At 54.2% G+C, this 19,054-nt stretch overlaps 1 protein-coding gene across 4 annotated transcripts; it reads left to right on the top strand.

The window, feature by feature from the left end:
* The first annotated feature begins 81 nt into the window (after window positions 1-81).
* On the top strand, window positions 82-18,756 carry HSF1 (heat shock transcription factor 1). 4 transcript variants are annotated; one of them, XM_027973368.2, is made up of 14 exons: window positions 82-365; window positions 13,808-13,916; window positions 14,187-14,323; window positions 14,560-14,684; window positions 15,828-15,903; window positions 15,971-16,032; window positions 16,119-16,215; window positions 16,295-16,431; window positions 16,513-16,782; window positions 17,138-17,221; window positions 17,779-17,884; window positions 17,964-18,029; window positions 18,123-18,192; window positions 18,260-18,756. In XM_027973368.2, the coding sequence occupies exons 1-14, from the start codon at window positions 249-251 to the stop codon at window positions 18,463-18,465; spliced, it is 1,662 nt and encodes a 553-aa protein (XP_027829169.1). In that variant the 5' UTR covers window positions 82-248; the 3' UTR covers window positions 18,466-18,756. The 4 variants fall into 4 exon arrangements, with proteins under 4 accessions (XP_027829169.1, XP_027829168.1, XP_027829171.1 ...); XM_027973367.2 differs by having other exon boundaries at window positions 14,527-14,684; XM_027973370.2 differs by lacking the exon at window positions 17,138-17,221.
* The last annotated feature ends 298 nt before the right edge of the window (window positions 18,757-19,054 follow it).

The following is a 19,054-nucleotide window of genomic DNA, read 5'->3' as shown; positions in this document are numbered from 1 at the left end:
TCAGAGGGCGAGAGGCGGGCCCAAATGGGCTGGGCCGGCGCGCACGCGCGCGCCGTGGGGACGCGGGCGGGCGGCGCCGGCGGGAGCGCGCCCGTCGCAAGATGGCGGCGGCCATGCCAGGCCCCGGGGCCGTGTGTGCGCAGCGGGCGGCGGCAGCGCGGCCCAGGCAGCAGGCGCGGCGGCTGCGCTAGCCCGTCCCTCGGCCTCTCTTTGCGGTTGCTACCTCCTCCTCTCCCGTCTCGCCCGGTATGGATCTGCCCGTGGGCCCGGGCGCGGCGGGGCCCAGCAACGTCCCGGCCTTCCTGACCAAGCTGTGGACTCTCGTGAGCGACCCGGACACGGACGCGCTCATCTGCTGGAGCCCGGTGAGGGGCTGGGCGCGCCGGCCTCGGGGCCTGTAGGGGCGGACAGCCGGGGGTTCGGGAGAGCGTCCGAGGCTTCCCCTCGGTGCGCGCTGCCCGGGTCTGGGCAGGAAGGGCCTCTTCTCCTCGGTCTCTCGCCGAGTAATTGTGAGACGACGGCGGAAGCGCGCCTGGCTTGAGGGCAGCGCCCAGTTTCGTAGCGAGTGTGGTGGCCAGGTGACCCCACAGCTTCTCAGATGAGTTACCAGGGTGGTGGGGTCGGCAGCTGTTGCGAGGAAATGAGGATTTGGCGCAGGTATTGGAGGGCGCTGCTCTACTGAAAAGGAAAGGGACCGAAAAACAAAGCAAAACGTCATAAAGTTGTGGTGGGTCTCGAACTCGTGTCCGGATACCACAGCTGGGTTCCCCCAGAGCCACTTTTTATTTCGTTCCTCTCGGGGCCTCTCTATCCACGCCCCTGCCTCCAGTTGCCTGGCAGCAGGCTCGTCTCCATGGTCTGACCCTGCAGGCCAGACAGCTACCCCGCTTGCAGAGGTAAAGCAGAGACTGTCTGGAGTTGCGGCTGAGAATCTGCGTCCGGGCTGTGACGTTGCGTCCGGGAAAGGCCCGAGCCATAGCTCGCGGCCCGCAGGTGTGCGGCCTGGGCTGCCCTGGTTTGCGGAACCTCTGGGTGCCTCCGGGCACACTTGCTCTCCTGAGGGCGCTGGCTCTCCCAGATTCTTCTAAGTACTTCTCTTTCACACTGTTAAGCCGTTAGAAAGGAGCAGCAGTCTGAGCTGAGGCGAGCCCAGAGCAGGAGGCCAGGTCCTCTGGTTCCTGGGTTATTTGCTGAAGCTCTGTCTCAAAGCTGGTAAAGAGAGTCAGAATCATACTGCGTCCTTGTAGGGAACACTTCGTGTTGGTCCCAGTGACACACCTGTGTGCCACGCTCCATCCCTATTGCCTGCTTCTGTAACTGCGCAGCGTTCCCCAAGAGGAGGCTGTACTTCCTTCCCCAAGCCTGTCCTGTTACTACCATCCCCTTGTTCAAGGCCCTAAGCTTTGCTGACCCAAGGAAATGACCCCAGGTTTCTGTCTTTATTCTTCATTTCTCTTCTTTTCCTGTCCCCTAAACTCCCAGGAAATACTCTTAGCCAGGTTGGGGAGGGGCATCGGAGATCCTTTGGGATAGTCTGAGCTTAATCTACTGGGATAATCGCCTCTTGATCTGCTTGATGTTTCTGCTTAAAGATTGTGAGGCAGCAGCCAAAGCCCTGCCAGCGAGCTCTCCAGGTCCCACTTCCTGTGTTCCCAGCAAGGCCTTAGAGCTGGAAACCAGGACGGATCAAGCCTGCCACAGCCTCACACACAGTGGCTGCACCACCCACCAGCCCTGCTGGAACTTAAACTGGAAGGAGTGGGAGCAGCCGGCTGGAGCCCGTGCATTTAACCTCCCTCCCCTCTGTCCTTAGGCCAACCAGGATGTGCTTGGCGCGGGGTGCAGCGGGCAGGGGGCTAGTGGTGCCAGGCAGGACAGAACCTGAGCACTGGTTCAGCTGTGGAAGGAAGCCCTTTTCCAGGCTGGGCAGGGGCTGTGGAGCTGCCTGGCCCTGAGAAAGAAGATGGCCCTCTCCCTGAGTCCTCTGCGATGCCCACACAAAGCCCCAGGCCTCTGGCAGAAAGTCTGCTGGGGGAGACTTCTGCGGTCTTGAAGCCCGGCGTTGGCTTCCAGAGGCCTTGGAATGTTCTGGCATCTGTTCTCTTGGTGCCTCCCTTCCAGCTGGAACTTTTCTCCCCATTCTGCCCCGAGGACCCTGTGTTTGCCCCCAGAGACAGGAAAAGGGGGCGGGGTGGGGGGTTTTCCAGCCCCAGCAGTGCTGTGCATCCTCCGCACAGTCTGAGGCCCTACCTGGAGAGTCATGTTGGTTTCCTTTCCCTCCCAGACCCCCGGTCAGTTACCATGCTTGGTGTGGGGCCACCACAGAATATGCCAGGGCTGCCCCTCAGACAGCCCTGTGGGACCGAAGGCCCCACAACCTTGGGAAGGAACCTGGTGAGCGTGGCAGCTGCATCCATGGGATGCTCCGTGAATCAGGCCTGTTTGGCTTCAAGACAGCATTAACAGTGGTAGGAGGGTGGGTGCATTGCTGAAGGAGGCTCTTCTTGTTAGGCTGTGGGCACCATGAGGCCCTAAGAGCAAGGGCCTCCTTTGCCTAGGAGCTGGGTGTCGCCAAACCAGGCCCCATCCCAGGTGGCCAGTGTGAGCGCCTGCAGTTAGAGGGTCGCTCTGGAGGCCCTGGCTGCAGAGCAGCCTGTAGTCAGGTTGCCAGCTCTCTGCGGGACTCCTCGAGGGCCCCAGTTGCACCTGACCACTCCGAGGTGGCTGAGGATTGTTCCTGGGGCTCCCACAACAGGCAGGCCGCTCCTCCTCCTAGCTGGGAGCCAGGTGGGCCCCAGCAGGCCCTCCGCCCTGCCCTCGGGGGTTGGCAGTGGCCAAGAAAGGCTGGAGGAGCACCCAGCACACAGCACAGGCTGCAAGGGGCACTGAAGCCTTGGAGGCCCCTGGTGCCCCCTGAGCTTGCCACCCAGGACCCGGCCAGCCCTTTCCGGCCCTCCACGTAGCAGGAGGCCCAGCCCCAGGGCATCAGTTCACCTCCTCCCACGGCACCACGCAGAGGTGGCAGCTGGCCTTTTACAGACACGGGAACTGAGTCTCAGAGACGCTAGGAAACACAAATGAAAAGCAGGAGGACGGCTGAACCGGACCCAGAGTCCACGGTCTCTCGCTGGTGTACAGTTGTGGCTCACACCTGCCCTCGCTGCATGCCGTGTCTCCTGGGTAGAGGGCAGCGCAAGGCCCTCGCCGGTGGGGTCCAGGCTCTGGTCCACCCCACCTGCTTTCTTAACTGGACCCCGGCCATACTTGGACTGATCAGTACTCAGGTGTTCATAGAATTGTATTTTTTTGCAAGAGAGTCCCCATTTCACCTTCCGTAGAGGTACACAGATATATGTATGGACAGACAGAGAAACGGATGAGCCAGGCAGAGATCTATCTGTCCCTCCTGCTGAGGTAGGAGGGTGGAGGTGTGAGGAGGAGGGGCACAGAGACTCAGAAGGGGCTGGAGGGAGAGAGATGGACACAGCGGATGTGAGCCCGCCTGGCTCCACAGGCCGCGTATGCTCAGAGGGATCAGGGGGCCCACAGGACCCACCCTGGGCAGAGCAGTCAGTCTCGTCAGGTATCACAGGCTAGGGACCCACGTCTGCACCTCTGGCTGCAGGGATTCCCAACCTGGGAGCGCTGGGAGCGGCCCCAGAGCCCCTGGCCCTGGGCCCAGTGGTGACTGAGTCAGCAGAGGCCCCTGCGTTCAGCTGGGCCTGGAGACCCAAGTGTGGGGCGGGAGCTGGAGAGCTCGACCCTGAGCACAAATAGGACAGGGACTTGAGGGTGGTGCGAGCGGGCTCCTTCTTGGCTGAAGAGACAGGCCGGGAAGGACACCAAGCTGCTCTGCAGCCGCATCCACACAGCACTGGCGCTCTCACCGCATGCGGGTGCCCGCTGCATGCCCGTGACTCCCAGGACATGTCACGCAGACCCATCTCTTTGGCTGGAGGACTAGGACGGGCCTTCTGTTCTGGGCAGACTCTTGAAAGGTGCAGGTGGACCACTGGAGTCACCGTGGTGGTTAATCCTGTTGATGTGGAGCTCTTGGAGAATCTGCTCACAGACAGACCCTCCCTCTATAAAGATGTGCTCATATGCAGAACTTTGTATACATTTCAGGGTGTTCACAGTTCTGTAGGAAATAGGGCCACAGGCTCCAAATTTATAGCAAGACTGGATATTCACTAAGCCCTGCATTTCAGAGGCAAAGGCATTGCTCGCCAGCTAGCAGCTGGGCATCAGCTTCTCCCTTCCCCTGCCGTATGTCCCATCACTAGTCCCTCTTGTGTCTGAGGGTAAGCCAAGATCTTCAGGAAAGACATGGGGTCAGCAGAGAAGGAGGGGCCTTGAACTCCTGAGGCAAGAGGGAAGATGCGTTGGGTCCTGTGAGGGACTCACCAGCAAGCCTCCCAGGCTTCTAAAAGCCCTTAAGGTTGGGTTGGCAGGACACACCCAATATGGACTCACCCTCCAACAGTGTTCAGGTCTGTTACACGAAAGGACGGGTGAGCCCTTGCTTTCTGTTGAGGCAATGTTCAAACCCTGAGAGCCTGGCCTTTGGTGAAGCTGAGGCAGCCAGCATTGGCAGAACCTGGTACTAGCAAGAAGGAGCTATGCGAGAGGTCCCACAGGTCTTGGCTAAGTGCTGCTTCACCTGCTGGTGGCGTGAGACCTGGGCAACTGCCCAAGAACCTTCCAGGGAAAGAACATGCACTAGGAGCTGTGTGCTGGGCACCCTAGGCCCACCCGGGACCAGACGAGCCATCCCAGTCCTCACAGCTGCGGCGTAGAGTCTGCTCTGAGAGTAGAGCCTGCCCTGCGCCTCAGAACAGCCGAGGCTTGAGGGTGCAGCTGTATTGGCCCCAGAGAAAAAGCTGCCCCGATGCGGTGTGAACGAACTTAAAGACAAGCCTGAAAGGATCAGGCTGATCCCTTCCTTCAGAACTGAGGGTGCAGCCCTCTTGAAAGGACAATGGCTGGACGACTGAACTCAGACACAGTGTGGTAACATTCCTCGTGTCTGGGATCCAGTTGAAACTAATAGGTGGGCCACTTGGCAGAAGGATGTCACCGGTAACAAAGGAGGTACAGTAACAGACCAGCTGTGGTGGAACTGACTAGCAGGGAACTAGTAACTGTTAAAACAGTTACTAAAATGCTCTGTGTGCTAAAGAATGTAGAGCGAAAATCTTAAGACTGAGAAGTAGATGTGAGAGGGAAGGCGGATAAGCAGAATGTGTTGGGAACAAGTGTCCGCTGCAGAAGAATCGCTGCTGGTTACCTCTGTGTTCACTTCCCCTTCAAAGAGGTGGCCCGTGCACACAGTGCCTTCCTGCCGAGAAGTCCCGCGAGGCGGGGGGCTGCACAGTGGAGGCGCCGGACAGGCAGGCCTCTGCCAGCAGTGCTGAGTCACATTGACGGCTGTGCCCTGACATGCCGTGATGGGCCGGGCACACCACCTCTGTGGTCTTCCTCTCCAGAAACTTATGTAACCTCAACTCATCATGAGAGAAAAACATCAGACAGATCCAAATTGAGCAACATTCTACACAATACCAGCCCAGTCCTCAGAACCATCAAGGTCGTCAGAAACCAGGGAAGTCTGAGAGGTTGTTAGTCAAGCATGACGTAAGCAAACATGAATGTCACATACTGTCTTGGATGATGTCCTGGAACAGTAGGATGTTTGGTAAAAACTAAGGAAATCTGAGAAAAATGAGGGCCTTGGTTAAGGATGAAGCATATCGCTGTGACACTTGGGGCAGATGCGCTAGTGCGTGCTGTTAATAACAGCAGGTGAGGGACATACAGGAACTCTGCTGCCTCAGCTTTTCGGTAAATCTGACATTCTAACACAAAAAGCTTGTCTTTATTAAGTCATTGAAGGGAATTAAACAGCAGACTGGAAACTGCAGAAAAAAAGAAGATCACTGAACAGTACGCTAGCAAAAGAGACTATCCACAGTGATCACAGAGAGGAAGAATGTGAAAAAAGTGAGCAAAGCCTTACAGGGTTAATACCACATGGGCTGACACACAGTTCCAGAGTAAAGCATGGAGGAAAATTTTGGAAATAACTGGTTTATTTCTTTATTTTTAGAAAAAGCTAGACATTTTCCTGAATTTTTTTTTAAAACTGTAAACCCACAGATCCAAGAACTGCATTGACTCCCAAAGAAGATAAAAACACAGAATATACCAATGCATGTCACTATCAAAGTGTTGGAAGCAAATGTTGGAGAGAAAATCTTAAAGGCAGCATGGAAAAGAAAGGAAATTGCATGTGGAAGAACAGGACAAGAATGAGACTGACTTCTGAGCAGAGTCGGTGTGAGGCCTGGGCTGGAAGGGACCTTGTAAGCGGAAGTCTGGTCAACACTCAAGACCTGGTGTAACTCACCACATTGACAGTTTTCTCAGTGGAGACAGAAGAAGGATAATGGTGTATTGGGTGCCCTGGTCAGGCAATATGGCAAATACATAAAGACATCAAGATTGGAAAGTAAGAATTAAAAATATATACATAGAAAGCATCATTATTTACTTAGAAAATCCCAAAGAATCTACAAAAACCTTATTAAAACTAATGAGTGAATTTACTGAGGTCACAGGCTTCAACGCCAGTATACAGAAATTAATTCGGATTCCACATACTAGTAACGAGCTGTTGACAATGGAAACACAGTGCTCTAAACACTGCAGAATATGTACTGGTTATATTACCTACAGCTGTGTAACCAGGCACCTCCAAACTAGCTTCCTAAAACAGCTGAGGCTCAGTGGCACCTGCCACCACCATCATGACTCATGAGAGGGCAGCCTCCACAGGAGCCTTGCTTTCTTCCTCCTCTTCCATCTGAGGATCTCCATCTGCTGTGCCAACATTCCCCATCCGTCCACCAGACGCTTCCTTTCTGAAAGATCCACCTAAAGTAGTGCCTAAAGGGAAATAAGAACTGCTTCTAAGCTTCCACGTGAAAGTTAAAAGAGCAGAGTAAAACCAAAGCAGGCAGAAGGAAGAGAATAATACAAGAAAAACCAGTGAAACTGAAAACAGTAAAACGTGATAAATGAATTCATAGCTGAATCTTTGAAAAGGTTGGTAACTTGTAGCATGACGAAGAAAAGACATAAATTCCCAACGTGATGACCATCAGAGGGTATATCACAACAGACAACTCAGGCAGTAAGAGGGTAATAAGGAAGTACAATAGACAACTCTGTGCATGTGAATTTAATAAAATGAACCAATTCCTTGAAAAGCACAAACTATCAAAACTCACCGAGGGTGAGAAATTATGAACCTTGCTAAAAAATCTTAAGATCAAAAATGCCTAGAATGAAACTGTCACAAGAAAATTACAGACCAATATCCTTCATAATGTTCATAAAACTTTCAGTTCAGTCACTCAGTTCCGTTCATTTCAGTCACTCAGTTGTGTCCGACTCTTTGTGATCCCATGAACGGCAGCACGCCAGGCTTCCCTGCCCATCGCCAACTCCCGAAGCTTGCTCAAATTCCTGTCCATCAAGTCGGTGATGCCATCCAACTATCTCATCCTTTATCGTCCCCTTGTCCTCCTGCCTTCAATCTTCCCCAGAATCAGGGTCTTTTCCAGTGAGTCAGTTCCTCACATCAGGTGGCCAAAGTATTGGAGTTTCAGCTTCAGCATCAGTCCTTTCAATGAATATTTAAGACTGATTTCCTTTAGGATTTAATGGTTGGCTCTTACAGTCCAAGGGACTCTCAAGAGTCTTCTCCAACACCACAGTTCAAAAGCATCAATTCTTCCATGCTCAGCTTTCTTTATGGTCCAACTCACATCCATATGTGACTGTGACTACTGAAAAAACCATAGCTTTGACGAGACGGACTTTTGATGGTAAAGTAATGTCTCTGCTTTTTAATATGCTGTCTTGGTTGGTCATAACTTTTCTTCCAAGAAGCAAGGGTCTTTTAATTTCATGGCTGCAGTCACCATCTGCAGTGATTTTAGAACCCAAGAAAATAAAGTCTGTCACTGTTAACATTGTTTCCCCATCTATTTGCCATGAACTGATGGGACCAAATGCCATGATCTTAGTTTTTTGAATGTTGAGAGCTTTTTCACTCTCTTTCACTTTCATCAAGAGGCTCATTAGTTCCTCTTCGCTTTCTGCCATAAGGGTAGTGTCATCTGCATATCTGAGGTTGTTGATATTTCTCCCAGCAATCTTGATTCCAGCTTGTGCTTCATGCAGCCTGGCATTTTGGATAATGTACTCTTCATAGAAATTAAATAAGCAGACTGACAGTATACAGCCTTGACTTACTTCTTTCCCAATTTGGAACCACTCTGTTGTTCCATGTCCCATCCTAGCTGTTGCTTCTTGACCTGCATACAGGTTTCTCAGGAGGCAGGTCAGGTGGTCTGGTAGTCCCATCCATCTCTTTAAGAATTTTCCAGTTTGTTTGGATCCACATAGTCAAAGGCTTAGCCTAGTCAGTGAAGCAGTAGTAGATGTTTTCCTGGAATTCTCTTGCTTTTTCTGTGATCCAGCAGATGTTGACAATTTGATCTCTGGTTCCCTTGGCTTTTCTAAATCCAGCTTGAACATCTGGAAGTGCTCGGTTCAGATACTGTTGAACTTAGCTTGACGAATTTTGAGCATTACTTTGCTAGCATGTGAGATGAGTGCAATTGTGTGGTAGTTTAAACATTCCTTTGCATTGCCTTTCTTTGGGATTGGAATGAAAGGCAGGACTTTTCCAGTCCTGTGGCCACTGCTGAGTTTTCCAAATTTGCTGGCATATTAAGTGCAGCACTTTCACAGCCTCATCTTTCAGGATTTGAAATAGCTCCACTGGAATTCCATCACCTCCACTAGCTTTGTTCATAGTGATGCTAACGCCCGCTTGACTTTACATTCCAGGATATCTGGCTCTAGGTGAGTGATCACACCATCGTGATTATCCTTTTTGTATAGTTCTGTGAATTCTTGCCACCTGTTCTTAATATCTTCTGCTTCTGTCAGGTCCATACCATTTCTGCTCTTTATTGTGCCCATCTTTGCATGAAATGTTCCCTTGGTATCTCTTCATTCTCTTGAAGAGATCTCTTTGTCTTTCCCATTCTGTTGTTTCCCTCTATTTCTTTGCATTGACCACTGAGGAAGGCTTTCTCATCTCTCCTTGCTATTCTTTGGAACTCTGCATTCAGATGGGTATATCTTTCCTTTTCTCCTTTGCCTTTTACTTTTCTTTTCTCAGGTATTGTAAGGCCTCCTCAGACAACCATCTTGCCTTTTTACATTTCTTTTTCTTGGGGATGGTCTTGATCACTGCCTCTATACAATATCATGAAACTGTCCACAGTTCCTCAGGCACTCTGTCTGTCAGATCTAATCTCTTGAAGTTATTTGTCCCTTCCACTGTGTAATCTTAAGGGATTTGATTTAAGTCATATCTGAATGGTCTAGTGGTTTTTCCTACTTTCTTCAATTTAAGTCTGAATTTAGCAATAAGCAGTTCATGATCTGAGCCACAGTCAGCTCCAGGTCTTGTGTTTGCTGACTGTATAGAGCTTCTCCATCTTTGGCTGCAAAGACTATAATCAACTTGATTTCGATATTGACCGTCTCATGATGTCCATGTGTAGAGTCATCTCTTATATTGTTGGAAGAGGGTGTTTGCTATGACCAGTGCATTCTTTTGGCAAAACTCTGTTAGCCTTTGCCCTGCTTCATTTTGTACTCCAGGGCCAAATTTGCCCTTTACTCCAGGTACCTCTTGACTTCCTACTTTTGCATTCCAATCCCCTATGATGAAAAGGACATCTTTTTTTGATATTTGTTCTAAAAGGTCTTGTAGCTCATCGTAGAACTGTTCAACTTGAGTTTGTTCAGCATTAGTGGCTGGGGCATAGACTTGGATTTCAGTGATATTGAAGTTTGCCTTGGAAATGAACAGACATCATTCTGTAATTTTTGAGACTGCACCCAAGTACTGCATTTCAGACTCTTGTTGGCTATGAGGGCTGCTCCATTTCTTCTAAGTGATTCTTGCCCACAGTAGTAGATACAGTGGTCATCTAAAATTAAATTCACCCATTCAGTCCATTTTAGTTCACTTATTCCTAAAATGTCAGTGTTCAGTCTTGCTATCTCCTGTTTGACCACTTACAATTTGCCTTGATTCATGGCCCTAACATTCCAGGTTCCTAGGCAATATTGTTCTTTATAGCATTGGACTTTACTTCCATCACCAGTCATGTCCACATCTGGGCATTGTTTTCTCTTTGGCTCTGTCTCTTCATTCTCTGGAGTTATTTCTCCACTCTTCTCTATTAGCATATTGGGCACCTTCCGACATCTTTCAGTGTCATATCTTTTGCCTTTTCATACTGTTCATAGGGTTCTCAAGGCAAGAATTAAACTTTAGCAAATCAAATTTGGTAGTACATAAAAAGACTAATGTCAAAACAAATGGGATTTATCTCAGGAATGTATGGATGGCTCAGGATGTTTAAATCAATATAACCAGCATGTTAACAATCTAAAGAAAAAGCACACAATCATATTATTTGTTTCTGAAAAAACATTTGACAAAATTTGATGTTTGTGATATTTTAAAAAATCACTCAGGAAACTAGAGATAGCAGGGACCTTCTTCAGCCTGATACAAAAACAAAAACTGTACACCTAACATCATACTTGTTGGTAAGCTCCCGAATGTTTTCCCCGTAAGATCAGAACAAGGCATAAAATCTGTTTTCACCAGTGCTAGCTGATTTTGTATTGGAAGTCCTACCCAGTACCTTAAGACAAGAAAAAAGAAATTAAGGCTAACTGGGGTGAGGGTGATTGAAGCCCCAGTATTCTGAGCCTGTCATGGCTGGGTAGAGACTCCATTCTGTAAATGGGGGCAGAATGGAGAAGGGGACCCTCAGCCTTTGAGTTGGGCAAGATGAGAGATGCTGGTGGCCTGCCCCCTCACCCTCTCAGGAGGATACAGAAAGTGCTAATTGTAAACTGAGGGGTAAGAAATCCCCACCTTCTAGGCCAAAGTCCCCCCAGAGTGTGCCATCAATCCAGGTGAACTCTGAGGAGGAGGAGGAAGCAGATTGTGGCCAAAAATGCCATAGTTCACTGTTTTTGTTGAGTTTTAGATTTTCTTGAATAAATGTTTCTTCATTTGTTAAATGCCTTCAAGACAATTTCCAGAGACTAGGTGACTTACGCTTTGTTTATCCTTAGAGTGGTTCACAGGATCTCCGTAGCTGCCTTCCCAGGCATCTTCAGAGGATAGTTTTGCTGGATATAGAATTCTTGGCCAAAAGAAAAAGGCTTTTTTCTTTCAGCACTTTTGGCATGTCATCCCACTGGCTTCTGGCCTGCATGGTTTCTCATGGCAAATGAGCCGCTATTCAGTTCAGTTAAGTTGCTAGGTCATGTCCGACTCTCTGTGACTCCATGGAGTGCACACGCCAGGCCTCCCTGTCCATCACTAACTCCCAGAGCTTGCTTAAACTCATGTCCATCAAGTCGGTGATGCCATCCAACCATCTCAGCCTCTGTCGTGCCCTTCTTCTCCTGTCCTCAATCTTTCCCAGCATCGGGGTCTTTTCTAATGAGTCAGTTCTTTGCATCAGGTGACCATAGTATTGGAACTTCAGCTTCAGCATCAGTCCTTCCAGTGAATATTCAGGAACTGTTATTAGGGATTCCGTATGTGTGATGAATTGGTTCTAACTGCTCTAAAGAGTTTTCCTTGGTCTTTTGATTATGGATATCTAGATGTGAATCTCTGTGAGTTTATCCTTCTTGGAATTTGTTTAGCTTCTCAGATATTTTTCATCAAATTTGGGGAGTTTGGGGTCGTTATTTCTGTAGATATTCTTTCCGCCCCTCTCCTTTATGCGTGTGTTGGTCTCTGCTGGTGTCCCGTGTGTCACTGTCTTCATTCACTTCTCTTTCTGTTCCTCAGTCAGGAAATCTCAGTTGACGATACTCCTTCACATTTGCTGGTTCCACCCTATTCCTGCTGAGATCTGCTCTTGAGCCCCTCAGGGAATTTTAAATCCAATTTGTTACACTTTTCAACTCCAGGACTTTTCATATTTGTAATTTCTGTCTATTATTATACTTTCTTCTAAGAGGTATCATTCTTATGTGTTTATTTCTTTAGATACTGTTTTATTTTGTTCTTTGAACATATTTCAAATACTTGAATTTGAAGTCTTCATCTAGTAAGTCCAGTATCGGAGCCTCCTTGGGGACAGTCTCTTCCGGCTGCTTGTTTCTCTGTGTGTGGGTCATACTTTGTCTCTTTGCGTGTCTCAGAATGTTTTGTTGAAAGGTTTTCCATTAACATAGTATGGCATCTGTTAAACTCAATATCATATTTTCCCCACGCACCAGGATTTGTTGCAATTTTCTGTTGTTGCTGTTTGTTTGTTTAGTGGCTTTTCTGAATTAATTCTAGGCAACTTGTGTTCTTTGCTGTGTGTGATCACTGAGGTGCCTACGCAGTGAGCTCCGTGGTTATTCAGCGAGGGGAGCAGGCGTGTTCCTTAATGCCTGGAAGCAATAAATCTCCGTCTCTGCAGTAAACTCTGTGTGTGCTGGGTGTGCCTTCAGCTCCCAGCCACATCGTTGGCACCCTGACTTTCTCCTCAGCTTCCTGCTTACACAGAGCCGCCTTGGACCTCTCCCGGACATGCACACAGCTGTATATGCACATGTGACTTCTGGATCCCAGGGATATCCTGGAGCTTTTCAAAGCTCTTCTTGATATCTCGTTCCTTAGCTCTTTTACGTTTCCTGGCTAGCCAGTTTTCTTCATCTGTGGTCCACTTGTTTGGCGTGATGAGTTAGGTTTTTTTTTTCGTCATGAGTTTAAAATTCCTTCTTGATGCTTTCAGCAAACATCTCTAGGGAAAAGGCTTTTTCTGCTAAGAGCTTCAGCATAAAAGGTCAAATCAAAAACAGCCTTGGAGGTGGAGCCTTCCAGGGAGACACTGCAGGCCTTGAATGAGCCCTAGCTCCATGGATGCCAGAACGTTTATTCCACCATGATTTGAGCTGTTGGCATTCTCAGTTACAGGAGAGGAGGAGGGACATGGCAAGTTAGAATGCCACAGTTCTCAGATCTTACTGAGATTCAACCATTTCTTGAATAAATTCTCCTCATGGGTCATTTTCAGAGTTCTGAAGAAGTTGATTCTGACATTTTTTGCTGGTGTTCTTACTGTGTCTGTGGAGGAGAAAAGCTGTAGAAGGTCCCTTTTCCACCCTTCCCCTCAGCTCACACACTTCCATTGTGTCTTTTCATGCATGCGTCCATGTTGACACCATGGGGCCCATCCTGCTCCCCGCCAACCCCTTCCCGCACCCCAGCGGGGCTCGTGCCCAGCCCACCCCACCCAGCCTCGGCCCCCCTGGGAGCTTCTGGACCGAGGTCTGGATGGACATGAAAGAGCAGCGTAGCGGTTTTTTCATCTTGTTCTCATCTCTGTTCCCAGAAGAAGAACCACAAAACTTCAGTTCTGAGCACAATTGTGTTGTCTTCCTCCCGAGGACTTGAAGTTAGGTCCCGTCTCCTTGGCTGCCTCCATTTGGGATCTTAGCTGTTGGTAGGGGAAAACTGCAGATTAGCGCTGACACGGGGCCCCTCAGGGAAGGGCCCGAAGTGCTGAGATGTGACCTGGCAGGCCTCCAGCAGGGATGTGGGATCCCAGGTGAAAACTGTCACCCAGCCCAGGGTTGGGGTGCAGCCCCTGCACGGGGAGGCTGTGGTGACCCCCATGTCTCCTGGCAGAGCGGGAACAGCTTCCACGTGCTGGACCAGGGCCAGTTTGCCAAGGAGGTGCTGCCCAAGTACTTCAAGCACAGCAACATGGCTAGCTTCGTGCGGCAGCTCAACATGTGTGAGTGTACTGCTTTGGCCCTGCATTGAGCCCCGCGCCGCCCAGAGCCCATGCAGCTGAAGGGGAAGGGGTGTCTCAGGGAGTCTCCCTGAGACTAAGACCACCCAGCCACCACAGGCAGGGCTTCTGGGAGGGCAGTGCTGGGCATTCGCTGAGCCAGGCCCTGCCCACCGGGGCCTCCCTCCGTCCTCCCTGGGGCAGGGGCCTCACTGGAGTGAGGGGTGAGACCCCAGCCCTGAGGCAGCAGTGCCCTGACTCCATTGTGCGCAGATGGCTTCCGGAAGGTGGTCCACATCGAGCAGGGTGGCCTGGTCAAGCCAGAGAGGGACGACACCGAGTTCCAGCACCCGTGCTTCCTGCGAGGCCAGGAGCAGCTCCTCGAGAACATCAAGAGGAAAGTGACCAGCGTGAGTAGCCGTTCTCCCCCCACGGTCTCGGATCTCCGCCCAGGCTGCCGGCAACAGCAGCGTCCACTCGCTGGCCTGCCTTGACCTAGCTGTGCCAAGCCCGCTTCCTGCCGGCTGCCCATCCCCCGTCGGCCACCCCAGCGAAGGCCCCTCCACCCCAGCAGCCCCTCGGCCCTTTCTGCTGTATCCCGCCCTGCCCCCAGGCCACCTCAGTGACTGCTCCCCCGGGGACCCAGGTGTCCACTCTGCGGAGCGAGGACATAAAGATTCGCCAGGACAGCGTTACCAAGCTGCTGACCGACGTGCAGCTGATGAAGGGGAAGCAGGAGAGCATGGACTCCAAGCTGCTGGCCATGAAGCAGTAGGTTCTGGGACGCCGTGGGAGCAGGGTGTGCCTCCTCTGGGATACTGGGGTTACCGTGGGGGGTCCAGCCTGGGGGGAGCCTAAAGCTGGTTCTCTTGTGACCAGACCTGCCCCAGGCAAAAGGTTCCGGAAAGAACTTCGTGCGGAGTGATGGGGTGGGGGCGTGAGAGGCCTCCTGCACAGTGACATGCAGGAGGCGGTGCTGGTGAGGCTGCTCCCCAGCCCTGGTCCCACAGGCTCCAGGCCTTCCACTCTCGGGCCAGGGCCACGTCTGGACTTGCATGGCCTCCTGGCCCTTGCCAGGCTGGACTCGTTTCCTGGGAGGTGGGGTCAGGTGCAGTCCTGTGGTAGCCCGCAGAGCTCGGCCCAAGCACCAGCGGGCCCCTCATGCTGCCCACACGTGCGCCTGGCACCAATCCGTGTGTGTCACCTCTCATCGGGCCTGGCACAGGAGGCACTGCAGGTTTTTTCTAGACCCCCTCTCCCTGGGGCACGTCTGGTCGCCACAGAACCAGTTTTAGACCCCGAGCCCCCCACTGCCAGTACCCCCACAGCGGCCAGTTTAGATCTCCTCCTATGTACTTGGGGCCCTCAAGCACCCCAGCCCGGGGTGGCCTCAAAGCCACTCGGGGCAGGCCATCACACCCCCAGACCGTGGAGGAGGCTCCTAGCCCCTGCCTAACTACTCATGTCAGACCCCAACAGGAGCGCCTGGCTGGCTGGAATTCAGAGGTGGGATCAGGTGGCCTTGGCCTACAGGACAGGGACGCCTCTTAGAGTGAGCATAGGAGGGTCTGCCGCCTGTCAAGAAGACATACTGGTGCTGAGCAGGGTGTGGGCTGCTGCGGCAGCCCCTTGCGCTCTTTAAGGCCACTTCTGACCCCCTAAAAGCACAGGGGAACCTGCACTCGCAGCCCTGTGGCCTGAGAGCTGCACTGCCTCCGTCCCCTGGAGCCCCATCCTCGGTCCAGGCAGAGAGCCTGGAGGCTCTGCCATCTTGACAGAGAGGGCCCTGGGGTCTCAGCCTGGCCCCTGGCCCGTGCTCAGCAGCGGGCAGGGACGGGCCAGTGGGTGGGCGCACGGTGGAGTGGGATGTCCCGGGGCTCCCGCCGCCCGCTGACCACGCCGGGTCTGCTGCAGTGAGAACGAGGCGCTGTGGCGAGAGGTGGCCAGCCTGCGGCAGAAGCACGCCCAGCAACAGAAAGTCGTCAACAAGGTGTGCACCGGGCCGGGGGGGGGGGGGTGCCCTGTCTGCGCCGCGCTGACTGCCTTTCCCCCTGCAGCTCATCCAGTTCCTCATCTCGCTGGTGCAGTCAAACCGGATCCTAGGGGTGAAGAGAAAGATGTGAGGCACGGGGCACACCCGTCTCCCGTGGGCCGCGACCTGGGGGCCACGAGGCCAGGCCGCCGCTCACCCACCCCTCTCCACAGCCCCCTGATGCTGAACGACAGCAGCCCCGCGCACCCCATGCCCAAGTACGGCCGGCAGTACTCTCTGGAGCACATCCACGGCCCAGGCTCCTACCCGGTGAGCTGCGGGCGCCTGGGGTGGGGGTGAGGGCAGGGGTGTAGCGCGCACCACCGTGCTCACCTCCCTTCGGTGGCAGGCTGCTTCCCCAGCCTACAGCGGCTCCAGCCTCTACTCCCCAGACGCTGTTACCAGTTCCGGACCCATCATCTCCGACATCACTGAACTGGCCCCCGGCAGCCCCGTGGCCTCTGCAGGCAGGAGTGTAGATGAGAGGTGCGGCCCAGCGCCTTCCCCGCAGGCAGGAGCGGGTGGGGCTGGCAGAGGCACCCGCTGACGCCTGTGCCCCATGGACAGGCCCCTGTCCAGCAGTCCCCTGGTTCGTGTCAAGGAGGAGCCCCCAAGCCCACCACAGAGCCCCCGGGCAGAGGGTGCCAGCCCCAGCCGACCGTCCTCCATGGTGGAGACGCCTCTGTCCCCGACCACCCTCATTGACTCCATCCTCCGGGAGAGCGAGCCCACGCCCGCCGCCTCCACCACACCCCTCGCGGACACTGGGGGCCGCCCTGCCTCGCCCCTGCCTGCCTCAGCTCCCGAGAAGTGCCTCAGCGTCGCCTGCCTGGACAAGTGAGTGCCTTCCAGGCACCCTGCAGTCTCTGGAAGCGCAGGGGCCTCTGACGAAGACAGTGCAGGGCTGGACACGCGTGGCCCTCAGGCCCTCAGCACGGGACTTACCGGGGGGAGCTGGCCTACCTGGCCCAGAGCACGGAGCTGGGGAGGGAGACATGCCAGCCGGGGGGTCCCACAGCCCCTGCATTGTGGGAACCAGGCGCATGGCGGATGCCCCTGCCCCCTGAGCTGCCCTCCCCAGGCCACCTGGTCTGTGTATCCTGCCGCCCCAGAGGTGGACGAGCGGGGTGGGGGCTTGGAGTCCGCCTGGCCCCCACCGGCAGTGGGGGGCTCTTGTCTTTCTATCTTGCAGTTTGGCTCGCACTCCAAAGATGTCTGGGGTCGCCCGCCTCTTCCCCTGCCCCTCCTCCTTTCTGCATGGCCGAGTCCAGCCAGGGTTAGCGCTGTCCTACTGGGGAGGGAGGAGGGCTCCGCCAGAGCTCGGGCCCCTCCCCAGCCTCGGAGCAGACTCCTGCCCAGCCTGTGAACAGGCTCCCCCCCACCTTTGGGGCCTGAGGCAGCGCCCCAAGATGCTGCCTGGCCTCCTTGCGGGGGCAGGCCTAGTCTCTCTCCTGGCGCGTGCTGGGTGAGGCTGGTTCAACCCGGCCGAGCACAGCTCCACCCTCCTGCTGTCCTCCAGTGCTAAGGGCAGGTGTTGCTGAACCTGAGAAGCTGGGGCCCTGGCCCCTCTGAGCTCTGAACTCCTCAGCCCCCTGGCATCTTGGCTGACCCAGCCTGATGTGCTGCCAGAGGCCTTACGGGGCCTCACGGTGATGAGGGAGCCTGAGCCACCACTGTAATGGCCAAGTGTCCCAGCCCCACCGGGCCCAGGGCCCCACCTCAGGGCCTCCCGTCAGCCTGCACAGGGCAGGCTGGCAGCTGGGCACAAGGGCTGGCAGGACTCACCTGGGGGTGCCTGGATGCCATGTCACCCGCTCCCCTCCCTCTCACCAGGACCGAGCTCAGTGACCACTTGGACGCCATGGACTCCAACCTGGACAACCTGCAGACCATGCTGACAACCCATGGCTTCAGCGTGGACACCAGCACCCTGCTGGATGTGAGTCCCAGCCCTGCCCGCCCCACGCTCAGCCTGCCCTGCTCCCAGGGCAGTCTGACCGCCCCCCCCTTCCCTGCAGCTGTTCAGCCCCTCGGTGACGGTTCCTGACATGAGCCTGCCGGACCTGGACAGCAGCCTGGCCAGCGTGCGTAGGCGGGGGGGGGGGGGGGGGGGGGGGGGGGGGGGGGGCGGGGCCGAACGGGAGCCCTTACCTTGCTCCCTCCTGCTGCCCCGGCAGATCCAGGAGCTCCTCTCTCCCCAGGAGCCCCCCAGACCTCTGGAGGCAGAGAAAAGCAGCCCAGACTCAGGTGAGCTGAGCCCCCCCCCCCCCCACCCCCCAGCCCCACTGGCACCCTGACCCAGTCCCACCCCTAGGGAAGCAGCTGGTGCACTACACCGCCCAGCCCCTGCTGCTGCTGGACCCAGGCTCCGTGGACGTGGGGAGCAGCGACCTGCCGGTGCTCTTCGAGCTCGGGGAGGGCTCCTACTTCTCAGAGGGAGACGACTACTCGGATGACCCCACCATCTCCCTGCTGACGGGCTCAGAGCCCCCCAAAGCCAAGGACCCCACTGTCTCCTAGAAGCCCCAGGAGGAGAGCCAGCCTTGGGCGGGCCTGGTTGTCGGGGAGCCTGGTCCCCTGGCCGGCGGGGGGTCGTGGCCCCCAGCCAGCACCGAGGGCCTAGCCCTGTGAGCCACAGCTCGCCTGGGCTTCACGGCCACACTCAGACTGACCAGGACGCAGGTGTTCATAGAATTGTATTTTGGATTTTTACACGAGTCCCCCTTTCCCCTTCCATAGAGATATACAGATATATACATGGACGAACAGACCGATGAGCCAGGCAGAGATTTATAAACAACGAGCTCTGTGTGTGGTCTCCCTGTCTGTTCCTCCTGCCTGTGTGGGCAGGGTGGGGGAGCCATGATGCGCAATGTCTCGGAAGGGGCTGGAGGGAGGCAGACGGACACAGCAGTCTGGAGCCTGCTGGCTCCCCTGGGCCGCATGTTCTCAAGAGTTCTTTATGAAGGGACCAGGGCAGGATCAGCGCGGGCCCACAGGAGCCCTTGTGGCCAGGTCCATGCTAGAGAACCAGGTGGGTGCACTGGGTCAGCACCATGGGTCTGGAGTGAAGGAAGCACAGGCGCCCCCTGCCCCCGAGTCAGGCAGT

Source organism: Ovis aries, chromosome 9, assembly GCF_016772045.2.
Source record: "Ovis aries strain OAR_USU_Benz2616 breed Rambouillet chromosome 9, ARS-UI_Ramb_v3.0, whole genome shotgun sequence".
Lineage (NCBI taxonomy): Eukaryota > Metazoa > Chordata > Mammalia > Artiodactyla > Bovidae > Ovis > Ovis aries.
Note: the sequence above shows the minus strand (reverse complement) of the source record. Positions and strands in the feature narration are given on the sequence as shown.

What these genes read in the sequence shown, in the direction of transcription:
- HSF1 (XM_027973367.2), top strand. Translation starts at nt 249, where the DNA reads ATGGATCTGCCCGTGGGCCCGGGCGCGGCGGGGCCCAGCAACGTCCCG. An exon ending in AACAGAAAGTCGTCAACAAG is followed by an intron (nt 15,904 to 15,970) that starts GTGTGCACCGGG and finishes TTCCCCCTGCAG; the next exon opens with CTCATCCAGTTCCTCATCTC. An exon ending in TGGACAGCAGCCTGGCCAGC is followed by an intron (nt 18,030 to 18,122) that starts GTGCGTAGGCGG and finishes CTGCCCCGGCAG; the next exon opens with ATCCAGGAGCTCCTCTCTCC.